Consider the following 21,864-nt stretch of genomic DNA (forward strand, 5'->3'; position numbering starts at 1 on the left):
GGTAGATCAAATTTTGGCTGGTTCCTGCTGAACCAGACAAGTTTTGGTCTATCTATGGCCAGTTTTACCGTCTTATGTACTGTACATAAGAGGGTAAAACTGGCCATAGATGGATTGAAATTTGGCTGGTTCAGCAGGTTAATTTGCAAGGATTTCCTTCCACTTCCTGTTTTGGCTATGAGACAGGAAGTGAAGCTCAATCTCTCCCAATGGGATACAAATGGCAACAACCAAAAAAAAATCGAACAGGTTATAACCCTTCCTTACTCTATCCAAAATGAACGAAAACGTTTTTCCTATAGTGGTACTTTAACCACAGATTTTATAAGCAATGCCATAACCTGTGGACAGTGGTCTTTGACAGTGCAAATAACAACAAGTAATTATGGAAAGCCCAGATACCCAATTCTGGTCTTTTAGGACCAAAATGATTACTTGGTAAGTGAAATGGTTTTCAAAAGCTTGGATGCTGGTGTAGTATAATGATGTGGTTAACCACTGTGGTCAACCCTAGCAATGCTTATATATTTGCTGCTGCTCATGTACAGTGACCACCAACCATAAGGACAGTAAGACTAAGCATATATATATGAGTGACGACGTATGTACCTGTGCTTGCATGCTAAATTACTTAGGTAATTAAAATGTTATATATAGTCAAACCTATTTTTTTTTTTGGTTTGTGGCAAAAAAAAACTATGGCGAAAGGGGCTTTTTAATGATATAACGTTTAGCATTACACTACTTTTACATGGATTATTCGTTACTCACGCCAACCATGACAGCATGCAAGTAAGCATGCACTGTTTTCTGTGCTGTGGCAATGCAAGAAAAAGGTACATCATACATCAGGCAATGAAGCTGCAGGGGACGCAGGTTCCTGACACACCTTAAAGCGGAGGTCCACACAAAAATTTAACCCTCTCCCCTTTCGGTGTCACATTTGGCACCTTTCAGGGGGAGGGGGGTGCAGATACCTGTATAATACAGGTATTTACACCCACCTCTGGGCATAGATCCCCGCGGGAGTCACTTCACTTCCTGCAATCCCCCCCCCCCCCGCTCTTCTGGGAAACACACAGGTCCCAGAAGACAGCAGGGACCAGTTAGGACATGCAGTACGACTCACGCATGCGCAGTAGGGAACCAGGAAGTTAAGCCGCAACGATTCACTTCCTGATTCCCTCACCAGGATGGCGGCGGGGGCAGCCGAGAGCCGAGCGATTTATCGGCTTTGGCTGCCGACATTGCGGGCACCCTGGACAGGTAAGTGTCCATTTATTAAAAGTCAGCAGCTGCAGTATTTGTAGCTGCTGACTTTTAATATTATTTTTTTTAGGCGGACTTCCACTTTAACTGTCTATTGCCAAATAAACTGATGTAGGCCACAGCGCTCTAATGTGAGTTGTAGGAGACATGTCCACTGGAGAGGTGAATATAATACCTCTTCTATTGCAGAGTACCAGTTTGAATATTTTAGAGACGTGACATGATCTCATTTATGACAACAGGTTCTAGACCATTAAAGAGGTTGTATACTTTCCTTTATGATTTCTAGCTACTGTATAGGTAAGCCTAGCATAGGGCTTACCTATAGGTACTATAAATATTTCCTAAATGTGCGCCATTTAGGAGATATTTACTGTATACTGCGCTGATGATGTCATCTGCGCATGCGCTCTGAAGGAACAGCCTTTCCGTGCCGTTACTTCAGGAGCATGTGCCATGACCGGCGGCTCTGGCCAGTCACACAGCCAGAGTCCGTGGCCCCGGATGGATGACGGGCGAAGATGGATGCGGCCTGCAGCGGGGACGACGCAGGCTTCATTTGCAGGTAAGTGTCACATAATGTGCTAGTATGCGGTGCATACTAGCACATTATGCCTTTACTTTGCCATGAAGAAAAAAAATGTGACAAATCCTGGAGTTTACTCCCTCTTTAAGGGATGTGATGCCTGGGGCCAGTAAGAGGGGCTCCCAATTATGTAACTATGTGGCTGCACAGTGATGACATCATCAGCAGCCCATTCTAGCTAACTGTAAGGACCCTTTCACACTGGGGCGCGGGTGGCGTCAGCGGTAAAGCCGTCATGTTTGCGGAGGTATTCCGCCGCTAGTAGGGCGCTTTTAACCCCCGCTAGTGGTCAAAAAAGGATTAAAAACCCCCGCAAAGCGCCACTGCAGTACCAGCGGTATGGCTGCAGTGCCCATTCATTTCAATGGGCAAGGGCGGTGGAGGAGCGGTATACACACCTCTCCAAAGATGCTGCCAGCACACCGCTCCAGTGTGAAAGTCAAAGGCGCGGCTTTTTTTTTATATACATACACTATATTGTCAGAAGTATTGGGACACTCTGCCTTTACACCCACAGGAACTTGAATGGCATCCCAGTCTTAGTCCGTAGTGTTCAATATTGCGTTGGCCCACCCTTTGCAGCTATAACAGCTTCAAGTAAGGTCCATAAAGAAATGGATGAGCAAGTTTGGGGTGGAGGAACTTGACTGGCCTGCACAAAGTACTGACCTCAACACAACAGAACACCTTTAGGGAAAGTTAGAGCAGAGACTGTGAGCCAGGCCTTCTCGTCCAACATCAGTGTCTGACCTAACAAATGCGCTTCTGGAAGAATGATCAAACTTTCCTATAGACACACTCCTAAACCTTGTGGACAGCCTTCCCAGAAGAGTTGAAGCTGTTATAGCTGCTAAAGGTGGGCCAACTCAATATTAAACCCTACGGACTAAGACTGGGATGCCAATAGTTCATGTGTGTGTAAAGGCAGGTGTCCCAATACTTTTCACAATAAAGTGTATATGTGACATTTGGGCATTAAGGTCTACCCACCATGCTACTACACATATTTGTAAGGCTTTTGTAAAGAGGTTAATGTAGAAGGGGCTTAGGGCTCGCTATTGTCATGTGTTTTGCTGGCTTTATCCATTCTTGCACAATATGGGTGACTAAGTTAAATCCTATGTTATATAAAGAACTGTCCACAGCAACAGCTTGTACTGTTAGAGAAAAAAAATTCTACAAGTATGAAAATTTTCATACTGCGACATTCATTGCTATTAATGTAAATCTGTATAATTCACAAGCAGATGACAGACAATCTCAACGCACTAATATGGTGACCGGCCCACTCTCCATGTTAGAAGATGCTGGAAGAAATCCAGATATGATATATCCAGATACAGCCAGATCTAACTATTAATTATTAGCGTCATTCTTGATTAAAATGCTCATTATGGTTTATGTCCATTCTGCCCATATATTTGTACTGAGTGTCACGCATCCTCTAATGGAAAAGAGGTCACAGGACATACTGAGTGTTGCCAACCGTCAGTATTTTTACTGGCAGCCAGTAAAAAATGGTCACTTTTCTCCTGCCAGTAAAAAATATGGTTGTGACTTGTGTGTTTGGGCGGTGTCGGCGGAGGTGGTGTCTGAGCATGTTGTGTGATGTCATGATACAAGGGAGTGGCCAGGGCATCGTGTGAGGGTCTGCAGGACGGGATTAAGGCAGGACGGGATTAAAGCGGAGGTTCACCCTAAAAAAATGATATACCATCCCATCCAGCATACTTGCGTCAGCTACAGTATGCTGTTTTTTTTTTTTTTTTTTTCGATTACTTACCGTTTAATCGTTCATTTTCTTTTCTTCTTCCCGCGGGGAATGGGCGTTCCTATTAAGGGGCATAGATGATTGACGTGCGGCTAAGGCGCGTCACGCTTTCCGAAAATAGCCAACCTAGAACTCGGCTATATATGGCGCCTGCGCAGTCAGCTCCTAGTCTGTGCGCAGGCGCCGTATAGCGCCGTGAAGAGCCAAGTCCTAGTCCGGCTATTTTCGGAAAGTGTGACGTGCTTTTGCCGCATGTCAATCATCTACGCCCCTTCATAGGAACGCCTTTTTCCCGCGGGAAGAAGAAAAGAAAATGAACGATTAAACGATAAGTACAGCGAGAAAAAAAAAAACAGCATACTGTAGCTGACGCAAGTATGCTGGATGGGATGGCATATAATTTTTTTAGGGTGAACCTCCGCTTTAAGGCAAGCCGGGAGCGGGACTGACAGTGCTGTTTGGACTGGGGGGACTGAAGGGACCACCTGGCATGGAGAGAAACTGTCACTGTGACTCTGGAGGGGGTGTGTCGTGATCTGTGCTGCTACACACTGCTGTCAGTATTACTGTGAGAGTCAATTGTTATGTGTGCATCACCCATTCTAATGTATTGCCCTGTCCCTGAGCTACTTACTTACCATATCGAAAATAAAATAAGAAATATGTTTTTTGCCTTAATATCTACCTTAAATCACATTGCATATTGTACTTATGTGTAGCCTACATACTGGAATTTGCACTTACATTTTTTTATTTTGTAACTTTTGTAACTACCAGTAAAAACTTGGTTGTGCCAGTAAATTTTGGGTGTTGTGTCAATAAATTTCAATCTGGTAGGTTGGCAACACTGGACATACTTGACTCTCATTATGCAGATTTTGACTATGTGAGAGCTCACTGTTGGCTGCCATAATATAAAACTTGTTAATGTCAAATTTTTTCCAGGTTGAGGCCTCATATCTAGACGTGTACGATGATATCTTTGAACAAGTTCTTAGGAGGTCTTCTGAAGACGCAAAGAAGCAGCTTGTACAAACCCATGATATAGTAAGTATCTTCACAGGATTATAAGTTATACCTACTTTTTACTGTTAGAGGGGGCACCAGGGACCCACATGGGAGAAGAAAAACATTATTCTGGTCACTTCCTTCTTTGCAAGAAGGTCTCTTCCTTCCTCCAATTGCGTCTAATGCCAGCAGAGGAAAATAATTCTGTTATGTTCTCAGTTTCAGTGCTGCGGAAAGACTGGGGGACATCTGAATATACCCGATAGCCACAATTTTTGCAAGAACAGAGAAGAACACGTACGTTCAATTTTTTTAAATAATATAATTAAAGGCACCTACCTTTATAATAATACATCCTGTGAAGCTGGTCTCTTTAAAGTGAAAAGTGTCACCTTCTATAAGTGTAAATAAGAAAAATAATGGGGGTAACACAACCAAATTAACACAAAATTGTAAAAAAAAAATGCTAAAAAATGAATGTCCATAAACATGCGCAGTGGTCCCCACACCATGTGGGACAAATCTTCTGTGTTCTGATGGATAATCTTCCAATAGTGAAACATCATACACCACCACAGTGAGAAGTGCACACTCACCATGGACTGACGGTAAGTGTGCACTTCCCACTGTGGTGGTGATGAATGGTGTTGCACTATTGGAAGATTATCCATCAATTTAGTGTTAATTTGGTTGTGTGAGCACCTTACTCTTTTTTTCTTTTTTACACATTTTTTTTTTCTTTTATTGAGTACAGCTCTTGACGTGATGGTGGCTTAGAAATAGCAATGTCATTTACATCATAGTAAGAAAACTTCTTTAAACTTTCAGCTAGATAAAAGGGACATTTCTAATTCGAGTATAATCTAGCTAAGATGTATATCATTTAAACATAGAATGACCCAGAGGTCAAGTTACAAAAATGATCAAAGGGGTTTACAAAAGACTAGAATCCTTTATTAGAAATGGAACAATGTTTAAAGAGAGGGTACCGAAATGGCAGTACTAGGATTATTTCTTAGAAAATTTCTTTATTGTTACATTAATCTCTAATTATTTAGAGCCCAATGTCCGCAAAACCTGATAAGGATTGACCCCTGACACAACCTCAGGGCTTAACCCATTCTGCCGTTGACCCAAATCATGAAAGCACACAGAGAGCTGAGAAACAAACTGGTTCTTTCGGTGTCCAGCATCAGAGAGAAGGGGCTGGACTTTTTATTGGTCTTTTATAAACAACATGACATCACACACATAAGCATACTGATAGGTCAGTTCATATTTATTTATTTATTACTATTTATTTGGGAAGCGCGCATATACCACCGGTCGGTGGTGCCAAAGCTCTTTGTGACAAAATAGCCCGGATGTTCTGGCGAGGGGAGCATAAATAAAAGAGAAGGGAGAAAAAAAAAAAAAAAAATTGGCGAAGAAAAATTGGCCTAGGATTGAAATGCTTGGCAGAATAGCCAGGTCTTCAGCTTCTTCCTGAACGCATATAGGCTTCGGGAGATGCGAATGTTAAGCGGGATTTGGTTCCAGAGAGTCGCCCCCGCGGAGCCAATCCGTTTTCCTCCTATAGAAATTAGCCTGTCAGTATTGCCAATGAGTAGAGCTTTGTCGGCTGAGCGAAGACAGCGTCTAGGTATATAGTGTGGAGTCAGATCTGATAGGAACTGTGGGCCCAGCTGGTAGTCCATATATGGTGGCTTCTTCTTGCAAGTCCATCTTTAGCACAAACAGTCCACGTGTCATTACAGGGCTCTTACACCCAAGTTTACAGGGGCTTTCTTCACTCAGAGCCATATATGCTTCTTAGCTGAAAGAAGGGGGAGGAGGGGGTTTGAAGTGACATCCGTTTCCTATTATTAGTCCTCTTCAAGCTGAGATGTACTGAAACTTTTTATAATCTGTTTCTTTATTTAAGGATAATATTGTAGTATAATTTCACACATACATATGCATACACATCTTATAAAGATCAAGAAATAAAAGAAATAGAAGAATATAATGAAAGAAAACCAACCTTTCAGTGGTTCTAATAAAAGAGATAGCATAACACAAAATATTCATTTTAGTAACTTCCATCACAAACCTATTTGTTGGGGAAGGGTTAGTGCCTTCCGCTGCTGTCTGTATCCCCACTGGGAAAGGTGACCTCACTTCTTCTCTGATGACAGTATGTCACAGAGGTATCAAGTGATGCAAAATCTATCCAATTGGCACAGAAAGAACAGCACTGCTTTTTTTAATTGACATCATTTGGGACCAGTCAGGTTTTTTTGCTTCAGGCTGGGTTCACACTTATGCATATTGGATGTGAGTTTCCCCGCATGACAGGAGATTGTGACCGCCTCTCAATGGAGCCGGTTCACACATCTCCGGGGTAGCCACAGAGCAGATTTCACAGCGGTCCTGTGCGTCTTTGGCCCTTCAGATCTGAATTCAGGCAAAACTTTGGGCTTGATTCATCCCTGAAACAGGGACACACCCGACCCCTGCTGTGAGCCGTATTAGTTGTGAACCCAGCCTTAAGGCTCCATGTACACTAGCGTTTTTCATAAGCAAAAAAAAAATAGAAAAAAGAAAACGCTGGATGTAAAATGCTGATAATGGTGATATGGTCCAGAAATATTTAGACAAAATAAATGTGGATAAAGCACCTGGACCAGGTGGTATACACCCACGGATCCTAAAAGAATTGAGCTCTGTCATTTCAAAGCCATTGTTTCTAATTTTTAGGGACTCTTTAAAGTGGAGTTCCACCCATAAATATAACATTACATCAGTAGTTTTTAAAAAAATGTCATTAGTCCTTTAAGAAAAAAAATTTTTTTTAGATGCCTTCAAAGTGTTGTTGCTAGGCAGAATAGTTAATCTTCCCTCTTCCTGCACCTAGGTGCTTAAGCTTCCTAACCTACACCGCACAGACTCCTGGGAATGTAGTGTGTGTAACTTTCCAGGAGTCTGTGCACTCCCCAGTCTCGAAGAATCATGTGACTTGGACAGTACAGGTGCTGAAACCTGATCTGAAACCTATTACACTGCTTGTGCAGCACTGAGCATGTGCGAGATCTGCAAGGCTGAAATCCAGGAAGTCATACAGTCTGGCTTCATGATGCCCACACTTAAGATGGCCCCAGTCAATTTCTATTTTATAAAGTGTCTAAATGCTGTAACAACCTAACAAAACGGACCTTAGTTTACAGACTAACTTTACTAGAATACATTAAGCTTGTGTATTACAGGGGTATTTATATTTAAAAAGTGAAATTGTGTCCGGAACTCCGCTTTAATGACTGGCATATTCCCACTAGATTAGTGTAAAGCCAATGTGGTGCCTATATTTAAAAAGGGACCAAAGTCTGTACCAAGTAACTATAGACCTGTTAGTTGAACTTCTGTAGTCTGGAAGATACTGGAGAGTTCAATAAAAAAACACATAGATGAGTTCCTGCTGGAAAAAAAATATATATTTTAAGCAACAGACAGCATGGATTCATGAAAAACAAAATGGTGAAAGGTTATCAGTGGTGTACCCCAAGGTTCAGTGTTGGGACCCTTACTTTTTAATATCTTTATAAATGATATTGGGTCTGGGATTAAAAGTACCATTTCAGTCTTTGCAAATGACACTAAACTATGCAGTGGAATAACGTCCTTACAAGATGTCTCCAACTTACAAGCTGATCTCCATGCAATGGACAACTACGTGGCAATTAAGGTTTAATGTTGATAAATGTAAAATTATGCACCTGGGAGCTAAGAATATGCATGCATCATACATACTAGGGGGAGTACAACTGGGGGAATCAATGGTGGAGAATGATCTAGGTGTTCTGGTAGATCATAAGCTTAACCACTTAAGACCCGGACCAAAATGCAGGTAAAGGACCAGGCCCCTTTTTGCGATTCGGCACTGCGTCGCTTTAACTGACAATTGCGCGGTCGTGCGATGTGGCTCCCAAACAAAATTGGCGTCCTTTTTTTCCCACGAATAGAGCTTTCTTTTGGTGGTATTTGATCACCTCTGCGGTTTTTATTTTTTGCGCTATAAACTAAAATAGAGCGCCAATTTTGAAAAAATATTTTTAACTGTTTGCTATAATAAATATCCACAAAAAATATATAAAAAAAAAAAATTCCTCAGTTTAGGCCGATACGTATTCTTCTACCTATTTTTGGTAAAATAAGCGTTTATCAATTGGTTTGCGCAAAATTTATAGCGTTTACAAAATAGGGGATAGTTTTATTGAATTTTTATAAATTTTTTTTTTTTTTACTACTAATTTTACTACTAATGGTGGCGATCATCGTTTTTTTTTCGTGACTGCAACATTATGGCGGACACATTGGACAATTTTGAAATTTTTTTGGGACCATTGTCATTTTCACAGCAAAAAATGCTATAAAAATGCATTGTTTACTGTGAAAATGACAATTGCAGTTGGGGAGTTAACCACTAGGGGGCGCTGAAGGGGTTAAGTGTGACCTCTTATGTGTTACTAACTGTAGGGGGGTGGGGCTGGACGTGTGACGTCATTGATCACCTTTCCCTATATCAGGGAACAGACGATCAATGACAGCACCACTGTGAAGAACGGGGAAGGTGTGTTTACACACACCTTTCCCCGTTCTTCAGCTCCGGGGACCGATCGCGGGACTCCGGCGGCGATCGGGTCCGCGGGTCCCACGGCCGCGGTCACGGAGCTTCGGACCGGGTCGCGGGAGCACGCCATTCTGCCGACGTATATCGGCGTTAGGCGGTCCTTAAGTGGTTAATCATCACATGCAATGCCAGGCTGTGGTTTCCAAAGCGAGCAAAGTCCTTTGTTGTATTAAGAGACGTATGGACTGCAGAGAGAGATATTATTTTGCCCCTGTACAAATCATTAGTAAGACCTCACCTGGAATATGCAGTTGAGTTTTGGGCCCCAGTTCTCAAAAAGGATATCAGGGAACTGAAGAAAGTGCAGAGAAGGGCAACAAAACTGATAAGAAGCATGGAGGAGCTCAGCTATGAAGAAAGATTGGAGGAACTGAATTTATTTTCTCTTGAGAAGAGATTAACCACTTCAATACCAGGCACTTTCCTCCCTTCCTGCCCAGACCAATTTTCATCTTTCAGCACTGTCGCATTTTGAATGACAATTGCACGGTCATGGAACACTGTACCAAAACAACATTTTTTTTAAAAATCCCCACAAATAGAGCTTTCTTTTGGTGGTATTTGCTTACCTCTGTTTTTTTTTTTTTTTTTTGCGCTACAAATAAAAAAATACCAAAAATGTTGTGGAAATTTTTTTTTTCTTTGTTTCTGTTTTAAAACGTTGTAAATAAGTATGTTTTCTCCTTCACTGATGGGCACTGATGAGGCTGCATTGGCAAGCACTGATGAGGTGGCACTGATGATGAGGCACTTATATGCAGCACTGATGGGCACTAATAGGTGGCATTGATAAGCAGCACTGGTATGCAGCACTGACAGGTGCCAGAGATGGGCACTCATAGGTGGCACTGATGGGCACTCATAGGAGGACCTGATGGGCACTGATAGGCGGCACTGGTGGGCACTGATAGGTGGCACCGGTGGGCACTGATAGGCGGCACTGATGGGCACTGTTAGATGGCATTATAGGCAGCTCTGATTAGGAGGCACTTACAGGCAATTACTGATGGGTGCAGATTGACATTTTAATGGGCACTGTTTGGCACTGATTGACATCCCCGGTGGACTCTAGTGGGCATCCCTTGTGGGCTCTAGTGGGCATCCCTGGTGGTCTCTAGTGGGCATCCCTGGTGGTCTCTAGTGGGCATCCCTGGTGGGGATGCTTTAAAAAAATACTAGATTATTTCCTAAATGTACATAATAGAACTGGGTACTAGCATTTATAGGTAAAGTGGATTCAGGGAATATCCGATTGCTTCTTGAGGGATCAGGAAGGAATTTTTCCCCCTGCTTAAGCAAACTGGATGATGCTTTGCTGGTTTTTTTTGCCTTCCTCGGAATATAGGATTGTGTATATGGGATTGTATGATATTTTTTCCCCCTTTTTTATAGGTTGAACTAGATGGACTCGTGTCTTTTTTCAATATGACTAATTATGTAACTAGCAGCATTTTAGTTGCTATTAGAAACATTTAAGGAGCATTAGCATTTTATTAGTGTTTTTGCAGTAGAATAAGAGTATTTTTGTTCCAGTGACACCTGGTCCCCTAATATTTTGTCCTAGTGTTAGGGAGGCTTTCCCAATAGGCAGTGGCGGCTGGCAGGGCTGTCTTAATGAGAGGGCATACCTGGGCACTGCCCAGGGGCCCCAGCTGCATGGGGGGGCCCTGCCCTTTCCCCAAAGCAGCTTGTCCTTGAGCCCGGGCTGCCCCTCTACATCCCAGATGTCCCCCCAGCACTCTGGTTCCTCTTCACCCTACATATCCCCTACCTCCTACCTACTTGATTTCGGTTTACCTGCACTGTCTCCATTGTAGGGGCCCCAGAGCATTACTTTGCCCAGGGGCCCATGATGCTATTAAGATGGCCCTGGCGGCTGGTGCTATATTTTTTGCGGGGGGTTGGCGGGTGGATTGTTTGACGCCGTCGGCAAATCGGTCGGATTTGGCCTCAGGCTCTAATCATGTGCTTCTAAACAAAATCAGTGTAGTTTGGTTGGTTTATAAATGTATGTTATATTTACAACTAAGTGGCATACATTTCTATTAAACTCCTCTTTCTCTCTCTTACAGGACTGTGTATCGATAATATCTAAAGCTTTGCACATACATTTACACTGGGTTAGAATGTTGTTGCTCCTGTCTCTAGGATTCACGGTAGGTAATGCACCATGCTTTGTACCTACAATTGAGACACACCAAAATGTTGCGTAAATATGCAGCCTAAGATACGACGATGTAAGACACTTACACCAGTCGGATCTTAGGGAAATCTATGCGTAACTGCGCATAGATACGACGGCCCGCACTCAGAGATACGACGGCGTATCAGGAGATACGCCGTCGTATCTCCTATCTGAATCCGGGCCATTGTTTTGTTTTTTTTAAGGTCCAACAAGGCCTTCTTTTCATGATATTGTCTTGCAACAATGATTTTTTTCTTCACAATCCTTAGACAATAGAACACAAAAAAAACACTTTTTTTTAGCAGTGTAAGTTTAAAAATATATAGTGTTACTGCACATAAAATATGCACATGTTATTCTATAATTTATCCTGTTTAAAATGACACGGAAATTTTGGTGCAAAACACTGCAAAGTTATTTACAAATAAAATAAAGTGTTCTTTAAATGGGAAATGTGTAATGTATAAGTTAAATGTGTAGAAATATTAACAAATAAAATAGAAACAAACTAAATAAATCATCAGGAAAATGAAATTTGAAGAGAGGAGACTAATGCCTTGTACACACGATTAGAATTTCAGATGAAAAAAGTCAGACGGAATTTTTTCATCAGTTTAGAAATAGAACATGTTTTATTTATTTTTTCGATGGAAATTCCGATCGTCTGTGTGGAACTCCGACGGATAAAAAAACATGCATGCTCAGAATCAAGTCGACACATGCTCGGAAGCATTGAACTTCATTTTTCTCGGCTCGTCTTAGTGTTTTACGTCACCGCATTTTGGTCTGACAGTGTGTATGCAAGACAGCTTGAACGGAATTTTCCATCGGATTTTATCCCATCGGAAATTCCGATCGTGTGTACAGGGCATAAGGAGTTAATAAGGGCTGGTTCAGGAAACTAAGGGTTAATAAGAGGTTAAATAGAGAAAACATTTTATGGAAAAAAGCAAAATCATTTTTTGAATTGTCAGGTTGCTTTAACTTGGATCATCTGCAGATCATTCCTTTGATCTGTAGATGATTGAATAGAAAGACACAAATGTAACAATATGCTATATTGTATCTTTTGATTTTGAACAGTTTTGTTTATATACACTGATTCAGACTGCTTTTGTGACAGCTAGAGCTGCCGACTTCTTCTCTGAGTATGCTGTAATGTCTGCATTACAAAAGTTGGTATACGGGGGTCCCAAGAAGTAGAGTAGAGAGAATGAATGTGCTACACATGCTCTGTGGGCGTATGTAGCATGCCCAAAGTCTGCAACTAGTTAAAGAAGAGTTCCAGTTATTGATACTTTATACAAAGTTACATTGGCCCAATTTGGCCCATACCTGGCAAAATCCCCTGGAAGCTGAAAATCACAGAAGTAGACAACACTACTCCAGTGATTTCCATTTGCTTCTGGGTTCTGTGCTGAACAGTTGCCCTACTGCATTCTGAACACAGGAGGTCAATTGCTCTGTACCAGCACCATTCTGAATTAGCAGTGTCTATTTCAGTGATTTCCAGCTTCGAGGGGGACTTGCCAGTAATAGTATACTGTATGCATCCAGGTTAGTCTAATGTAACTATGTATAAAATATCCATACCTGGAATTCTTCTTTAATTGTTCAATCACAAGCTGGGGGTAAAGAGATAACCAAGTTGTATTACATAAATGCAGTTGAGAAAAGTCAGGTCCCAAGGTTGTCTCTGCTGACCTCAGCAACCAATCACATTCTCAGTTTCTCTTTCCAACATAAAAAAAAAAGAATAAAGCAGTTTATAAATGAGTATGTTTTTTTCATTCAACCCGAGGGTTGAATGAAAAAAAAATCTAAATTTCCTCATCCACACAAGTGATATGGATGGGGAAGACCTCCCCACTGAGCTATTGAATTTTAACATCGAACACATTCCACCATGAGAATACACTGATCAGTGTTGCAGGCTTTAGCCTGCAGTGCTGATCGAACTGGGAAAGAACTAGAGGGAGGTTGCACAGATATCAGTTGGTAGATAGACTTCTGTACAACCTCCCTGACTATACAAGGATCGAAATTCATCTGGTCCCTGTTAAACTAGATGAATTTGAATCCGTGTATGGCTTGCTTAAAAGGAGAATCTTATTGGTTAAGGATTGCTGTTGTCACAGATCATTCTTTGAGCTCCTTAAAGCGGTTCTCCACCTTAAAGTGGAGTCACGCTGATCGGAACCCTCCCCCCTCTGGTGTCACATTTGACACCTTTCAGGGGGGAGGGGGGTGCAGATACCTGTCTAAAGACAGGTATTTGCACCCACTTCCGGCCACACGCTACGGGCAAAAGACGGATTTTTCTGACTTCCCGTCTGTCGCCCGTTGTGTGCTGGGAACACTCGGCTCCCAGCACACAGCGTGTGAGCCAATCGGCGGGCGCAGCGCGACTCGCGCATGCGCCGTAGGGAACCGGGCAGTGAAGCCGCAGCGCTTCACTTCCTGGTTCCCTCAGCGTGGATGGCGGGGGGAGCAGCAGAGAGACGAGCGATCGCTCGTGCTCTGCTGCGATCAGCGCTGGACTCCAGGACATGTAAGTGTCCTAATATTAAAAGTCAGCAGCTGCAGTATTTGTAGCTGCTGGCTTTTAATATTTTTTCCCCATGGCACATCCGCTTTAAGGACCTTTGCCCTAAGGTTCCCCATGAGATAAGTTTCCTAGCAGGAATGCTCTAGATCCGTGGTCTCCACACTGAGGCCCAGGGGCCGGATGCAGCCATTTTCTTGTCTTTAATCAGAGCTTGGGGCACTATCCCTACCACTGATATGAGACACTATTCCTCCCACCACCAACAACTGAGCGTAATTCCTATCAATGTCACCAAAAATTACGCACTATTCCCCCCTAATACCAAAGATGGGGCACTAATAAATAGGTGAGGCATAGGAGATCAAATCGAGACACCACATCCCGGTAAATAGATAACAGAAAAAATGGGAAAGGGTAACAAACCTTGGGATTTTTAAGGTGTCATGATAAATGGTAGATCCAAACAGATATAGTAAACAAGCAAAAAATTTATTGAAAAATATATGACATTTCATAAAAAGAGATACAGAACATTGATGATCCCTGGGATTATTGGCGGCTTCAAGGAAAAGCCGCAACAGAACCTGTTAAGGGGATGCCCGACATGTTTCGCTCAGGAAGAGAGCTTCATCAGGAGCAATGTAACAGGATAAACTAAAAAATACAAAGAAATAATAATCCATAAACATTGAGCATTATAAACAATGCCATAAAGGCAGTGTCTATAATGCTCAATGTTTGTGGAATTAAACATCTGTTACATTGTACAGCCTTTACAGGGAAAGTCAGAGATTCTCTTTTGGGGCTTGGTTACACCATATGCAGTCAAGCACATTGTTAAACTCAGTGAGGGGGGATTTTATTAAAACTGGAGAGTGCAAAATCTGATGCAGCTCTGCAAAGAAACCAATCAGCTTCCAGGTTTTATTGTCAAAGCTTAATTGAACAAGCTGAAGTTAAAAGCCGATTGGCTACCATCCACATCTGAATTACAAAATAAAAATAAAATACCACGCTGACGCGCCAAAATATATACAGCAGCCAGCACAGCAAAAGACAAATTCGAACGGATAGTTATACAAATATGTGCAGTGCTAAAGTGAAAAAGTCTCAGCATGGCTACAAGACAATATAAGTGACAATAAAAGAAATATATAAAAAAATACCCTTTTTTCTATTAAGTGATATGAATGAACAATAACCATATAAAAAATGTGACAAAAGTGAATGTGTTCATATCGAAATGATAATAATCAATAATGAGAGAAAAAAACAGTCCACAGAGTGAAAAATAAGTGGATCCAGACAAGGGGGTTTAGTCCTTATGGCGTCAGTAAATCTTAGGAATCTCGTGAATATAGAAGACAGTCACCACCAATTTTGAAAAGGCTTACCGGAACTTATGGACTCAGTAAGGCATATGCAAAATGAGTCACCAAAGCTTGTGATGTATAAACACCAATGAGATGGAACCTCTACACCTCTAGCTTCTGGCTAGAATGGGGTATGATCCCTCTGTCCCTCGGATGGCTTGGAGTGATAGTAACCCGATAATCTGGAAGTCTCAAACAAGGGGACCAAGTCTTCCCCGTGTATTCACACGTTTTAACCATAAATGAAACAAATGCTCCACAAATGCTCCAAACCAAAGGCATAAAAAGGAATTTATTAAAAGAAGTAGAAACTCTCGCATTTAGATAAATATTAAAGTGCTGGTAGAAGTATTCAAATAGCAATATGTATAACGCAATGGCATCAGCTAGATTCAATACTGACGCGTTTCGTCTAAAAAGACATCATCTGGGGGGATGCCCTGCACAACTGCACCAGATTTTGTACTTTCCAGTTTTAGTAAATCAACCCTAGTATGTGCTTTCACATGCGTTTAAAAAAGTACAGCATGCTGCATTTTTTTCACAGCTGAACGCACATAAATGCACGTATATAATTTAAACTAGGTACAAAAAAATGCTATAAAATGCACCACAAATTGTATACTCTTACTTTATAGAATGTTGTACCCAACTGACATAAATATAACTCTGAAGAGGGACCCTTTGAGGTCTGAAACATGTAAGGTGTCCACGCCTGGAATGTACAGTGGGTACCCCTATCTACATGTTTCTTTGGGCAACCACCGTCATTTATCCATGACGTGCATGTTGGGTACCTTACTGAGTGTTTTTACAGGTTTTTTTTTGTCATTTGTATATTTTTTCTATGTGATATTCATGTTCGTTACATATTTCACAATAAATGTTTTGTACTTTTTTACCTACCTGGTCTGTCCCATGTCAAATCCATGAGGGGTTTTGGATTGTGACCTTCTGTTTAAATGGACTTGTGTCTTTCTTCAACCAGACTAACTATGTAACTATGATCAGTGTTTGTAAACACTGATCAGTGTGATTCAGATATACAAAGTCACATTGTCACTTTGTACCTACTGTGTTTCATTCATCTGCAGATCAAAGGGAGGAGCTTAGATCAGCATATGATGTCAGTTGAAGAAACCTTTTAAGTTACATTTTTTGTTTATTAAAATTCTAACCCCTTAAAAAATTATTAACAGCCCAAAATTATTCCTTGCACTCGCTATAATTTTTCTACTTTTTTTAAGAATATTTTTTAAGCTATAAATATTTTTACCTTCTTTTTTTAATTCTTTTTCATTTTCTTTGTTATTGTTTTTAGCATTGCATTAAAAATGAATAAAATTAAAAAAGAAAATTTTAATTTTTTGTTCATATTGCAAATATCTTTGAAATGCTTTGTTGCAGAACTGTGGTTTTAGTGTCATTATAAATGGGACAAATTATAAAATACATTTGATTCTGTTTATGTACTGTAATATTGTTTATTTTTTATACTATCCATAAAAAAGATCAGCATTTTTTTAAATTTTCCTATGTATTTTTGTTTATAGAATGTGAAAATAAAATATTTTTTCCATGACAAATCAGAAAAAAGAAACTCCTGTTTGTCATGAAACAAATACTTAGGGGCAGATCCACAAAGATCTGCACCGGCGCAGCGTATCTAAGATACGCTACGCCGCCGTAACTTACTTGGCTTTGTTTCAAATCCACAACGAGTTTGCGCCGTAAGTTACGGCGGCGTAGTGTATCTCTCGCGGCGCAAGGGTGCGGAATTCAAATGCGGCGGGTAGGGGGCGTGTTTCATTTAAATGAAGCCCGTCCCCGCACCGAATGAACTGCGCATGCGCCGTCCCTAAAATTTCCCGACGTGCATTGCGCTAAATGACGTCGCAAGGACGTCATTGTTTTTTACGTGAACGTAAATGGCGTCCAGCCCCATTCACGGACGACTTACGCAAACGACGTAAAATTTTCAAAATTAGACGCGGGAACGACGGCCATACTTAACATTGAGTATGCCACCAGATAGCAGCTTTAACTATACGCCGGAAAAAGCCAAACGGAAACAACGTAAAAGAATGCGACGGCCGCTCGTACGTTCGTGGATCGTCGGAAATAGCTAATTTGCATACTCGACGCGGATTACGACGTGAACGCCACCCAGCTGCCGCCAGAAAATTGTATCTTAGATCCGACGGCGTACTAAGGTGTACGCCTGTCGGATCTAACACAGATGCCGTTGTATCTTGTTTGGTGGATACCAAAACAAAGATACAACGCGCAAAATTTGAAATTACGCGGCGTATCAACAGATACGCTGGCGTAATTTCTTTGAGGATCTGCCCCTTAGAGTATGTCATTGTTATCCTAATTAATGACACAGTTATTGCAGAATAAACAGGCCGCTAGCAGAAATGTAAAAATTGCTCTGGTCCACAAGGGGTATATAGGTGCAAGAGTTGAACTGGTTAAGAGCTGAAACAACTTCTGGCTTCTAACCACTGTCTGATGTGCATGCCCAGCCAAAGGACATTTCAGTAACCCTCTTTTGCCAGAAATTGAGAAGGATTGAAGATAAAATATGTGAGCAGTGGGCATTTAACCAGCAACATCCAGGTAGAGAGAGCTACAGGCTAATGGGACTCTGCTGTGATATTACAAACTTACAGATGAATAGAACTAGAATACAGAAGCAAACTATATATTTTAAAGCTATTTTATAGGTATTTATGCCAGTTTTAACATTATGCATACATCTATGACTGACCCTCAACATTTATGTCCTATATCTTTCTACAGGTCTATGGCATGGTGCTTACGTCCTTTCTCTACTTCTCTCTGCCGAGAGGAAATGTCTGGGATCGCAGAGGGGAATACAGCCTAAACAATGCTTTAATCTGCCCCCCGGGTACTACACAGGATACCCCACTTTCTCAGCTTCTGCCAAACCATTCTGTACAGTGAAGGGTTCTCTTTGGTCAATGAGCCAGCCATAGCCCCTCTATCTCTTATAGCAGTAGTGTTGCTCACGAATATTCGTATTGCGAATATTCGGCTCGAATATGGCATATTCGAGTATTCGCGATATATTTCGAATTTCGCGGTGAATATTCGCAATTCCGAATATTCGCATTTTTTCAATTTGATTTTTAAAACAGATCACATCCTATCGACGTCTAAAAGCATTGCTGGTATGATTAGAGACCCTGGGCCGAGTAGCTAAGCTGAGGCGATCCTTTTATGTTGCCAAATTGAAAAAAAAAAAATTGCGAATTTTCGCTATTGCGAATGCGAAAATGATTGCGAATTTTCGATAACTGTGGTAGGAGAACTCTGATTGTCTCTGATGCAAAAGGGGGGGGCTTTGTGTATGTTTCTGTTATGAATATTTGTATGTTTGATATTATTATTTTTTGTAAGAAGGAAAAAATTGCGCATACCTTAAAAAAAGGGGAGAATACAGCAGCAACTCAAAAATGTTATACAACATTAATTAATACAAGACAGAAAATGGAGTCGCTCTACAAGAATAAAAAATATGTCTAGTGACAAGACATGTGGGCAAATTATAAAATAAACAAGCGCAAATAACTTGTGAAATACACAGTGAAACAAATATATAAAGAAATATAGTCCCAATAATAGAAAAATAATCTTTCATAAAAATGTCTTTGATATGTGAAGTGAAAAAAAGTCCAAAGCATGCAGCATGAACGTGTTCAATCTTCAAGGTGTTTGATTGACAAACGGCTGTGACAGATGGATAGAGTAAAGAATCACCACCAATGCAAAACACTTTTTATTTTCTATTGTAAAATATCAAGAATATTCTGAGCCAATCAGAGTGCTCCTTCTGCATTTGCCGAATATTCGCAATTATTTTGTATTGTAAAATATCAAGAATATTCTGAGCCAATCAGAGTGCTCCATCTGCATTTGCCGAATATTCGCAATTATTTTGTATTGTAAAATATCAAGAATATTCTGAGCCAATCAGAGTGCTCCTTCCGCATTTGCCGAATATTCGCAATTATTTTGTATTGTAAAATATCAAGAATATTCTGAGCCAATCAGAGTGCTCCTTCCGCATTTGCCGAATATTCGCAATTATTCTGTATTGTAAAATATCAAGAATATTCTGAGCCAATCAGAGTGCTCCTTCCGCATTTGCCGAATATTCGCAATTATTTTGTATTGTAAAATATCACGAATATTCTGAGCCAATCAGAGTGCTCCTACAGCATTTGTCGAAATTGCGCAGTAAATATCGCATTCGCATTTTGCGAAATTTCGAAAAAAAATAAAGAATATTCTGAGCCAATCAGAGTGCTCCTACCGCAGTTATCGAAAATTCGCAATTATTTTCGCATTCGCAATAGCGAAAATTCGCAATCATTTCATTTCGATAAAATATCACGAATATTCGAATTTAGCGAATATATCTCGAATATTCGACTATATATTCGAGATATATCGCGAAATCGAATATGGCATATTCTGCTCAACACTATATAGCAGCCAGATTACTGTAACTTATTTTTTTTACCGCAGGTTAGGAAATAAAAGAGGGAATATGATGTCTGTGAAACAGTTACAATTTAATTGCATACATATCATAAATAATATTATTATTAATGCTGCTGTGCTGCTTAGTAAATAAGACCAAAATTGGGAAGGGAATCTACCAGTGGGTATACAATATGGCAGGGCAAAAAAAACAAACAAAAAACATATGCAGTATATTTATACAATACAGTCACATTTCTCCATGTTTTTTTTTTTAAAGAACCTGAAAGTATAGGAAATGATCTGTTGACATGCCAGAAGTACAATCAGATTCTAGTTTCCTAGATCCACCAGTCAGTATCAGGGGTGCCCAGACCAGACACAGAATCGGTCTCCTCCCTCCAAATACAAACAACAAATATTCAGGTCATACTCTGCTACATTGTCTTTTTCTTTTAAAGTGGTGTTTCAGCTGCAAATTTTTTTTTTTAAAAGTCAGCAGTTACAAACACTGTAGCTGCTGACTTTTAATAAGGACACTTACCTGTCCTGGGCGCCTGCGATTTTGGCCCCCCTGAGGCCGATTCGTCCTTCGGATTGTGTACCGGCACCACCATCCTCACTAAGGGAAACAGGCAGTGGAGCCTTGCGGCTTCACAGCCCGTTTCCTGTCGCGCTGAGTTTTGCGGCTGGTCCACAGGTCTCAGAAGACAGTGCGCCTCATTCCCCAGAAGATAACGCGAGGAGAAAGACAAGAAAATATTTTTCAAATTTAAATTTTTTGTTTTTTTGGAGCCTTTTTATGTATTTTCTTTTTTTAGGGTGGACCTCCGCTTTAACAAACTTTAATGAAACAATAACATAGCTTGCAATGTACAAATTTTTTTCCCTGGGCATGGCTTCTTCTTGGGTGCGTTTTTACCCTAGTTAGGGCTTGCTTCCTGTGATTAAGCCCTAACTGAAGCCAAGTACACATGGGCCGAATGTCGTCGGGTGGCATCGGCTGGTTCAACAGAAACCAGATGACATTCGGCCCGTGTGTACTGGAACCTGACCAACAGAAGGGGCATGACCGAAAAAGGTCTGCCGACCGGCTCCCTATGACTCGGAAAGCGCTGAACAGAGTGTTCTGGCAGGGGGGGGGGGGCAGCCCCCTATCATAACACAATAGCACAGCAGGGAAGATTGCTGTACTAACATCGAACATCGAACTCCTGAGTTGTCAGTTTTTTTTTTTTGTTCAGCCCTACTGAGTTGAAAAAAAATAATACTGAGCAAAAAAAATAATTACTTATGTGTACAAGGATTAATGCTGAAATACAGCAGGCGAGGAACCATGTCCAGTGGGAGAGTTTATACATTGTAAGCCATGTTGTTGTTGCATTAAAGTCCAATTAGAGAAAGAGAATGCCGTGTTGTGCAACCTGAATGTTTGATCTTTATCTTCTAATTTCCTCTTGTGGGAAATTGTAAAAAATGGTGTCAGCCCTGTCCAATGGTCTCTTGCTAAACCACAGCATCCTTTCCCCTCTCCTCTTGTCCACAAAATAAGTAGAATTGTTTTGCAGCCCGATATAAGAACTGGGAGGGCTCCATAGACTCCTTGAGAAAACAGAACATGGAATAGCTATACATTTCTGGCAGGATGAACAGTTTTCACCCATTGAACAGATATAGTGCAGTTTGAGTGCCAATATCTGCATGGAGTTTGCATGTGCTGCATCTTCTCCCTATGCTTGTGTGGGTTTCTTCTTGGTACTCCAGTTTCCTCCAACCCTACAAAGTCATCTTGGTGGGTTTAATGCCTCTTGTCTAAGAGTGGCTCTAGCATGGTACTCTACCGCAGTACCATCTGCCCAAAAAGCAGATAAAGCACTTTGAGTCCCCACGGAGAGGAACGCTATAGAAATAAGAAATAATTTAAAAAAAACAGTAAAAAATATAAC

At 41.0% G+C, this 21,864-nt stretch overlaps 1 protein-coding gene across 1 annotated transcript in view; it reads left to right on the top strand.

The window, feature by feature from the left end:
• TSPAN32 (tetraspanin 32) overlaps positions 1-18,424 on the top strand; it is a 54,702-nt gene extending 36,278 nt beyond the window's left edge. The window contains exons 5-8 of the mRNA XM_040328476.1: positions 4,572-4,673; positions 4,854-4,931; positions 11,373-11,456; positions 18,212-18,424. Coding sequence (XP_040184410.1) covers positions 4,572-4,673; positions 4,854-4,931; positions 11,373-11,456; positions 18,212-18,376 — 429 coding nt within the window. The 3' untranslated portion in view covers positions 18,377-18,424. The remainder of the gene's footprint in view (positions 1-4,571; positions 4,674-4,853; positions 4,932-11,372; positions 11,457-18,211) is intronic.
• Positions 18,425-21,864: the final 3,440 nt, after the last annotated feature.

Source organism: Rana temporaria, chromosome 11 (assembly GCF_905171775.1).
Source record: "Rana temporaria chromosome 11, aRanTem1.1, whole genome shotgun sequence".
NCBI classification, from domain to species: domain Eukaryota; kingdom Metazoa; phylum Chordata; class Amphibia; order Anura; family Ranidae; genus Rana; species Rana temporaria.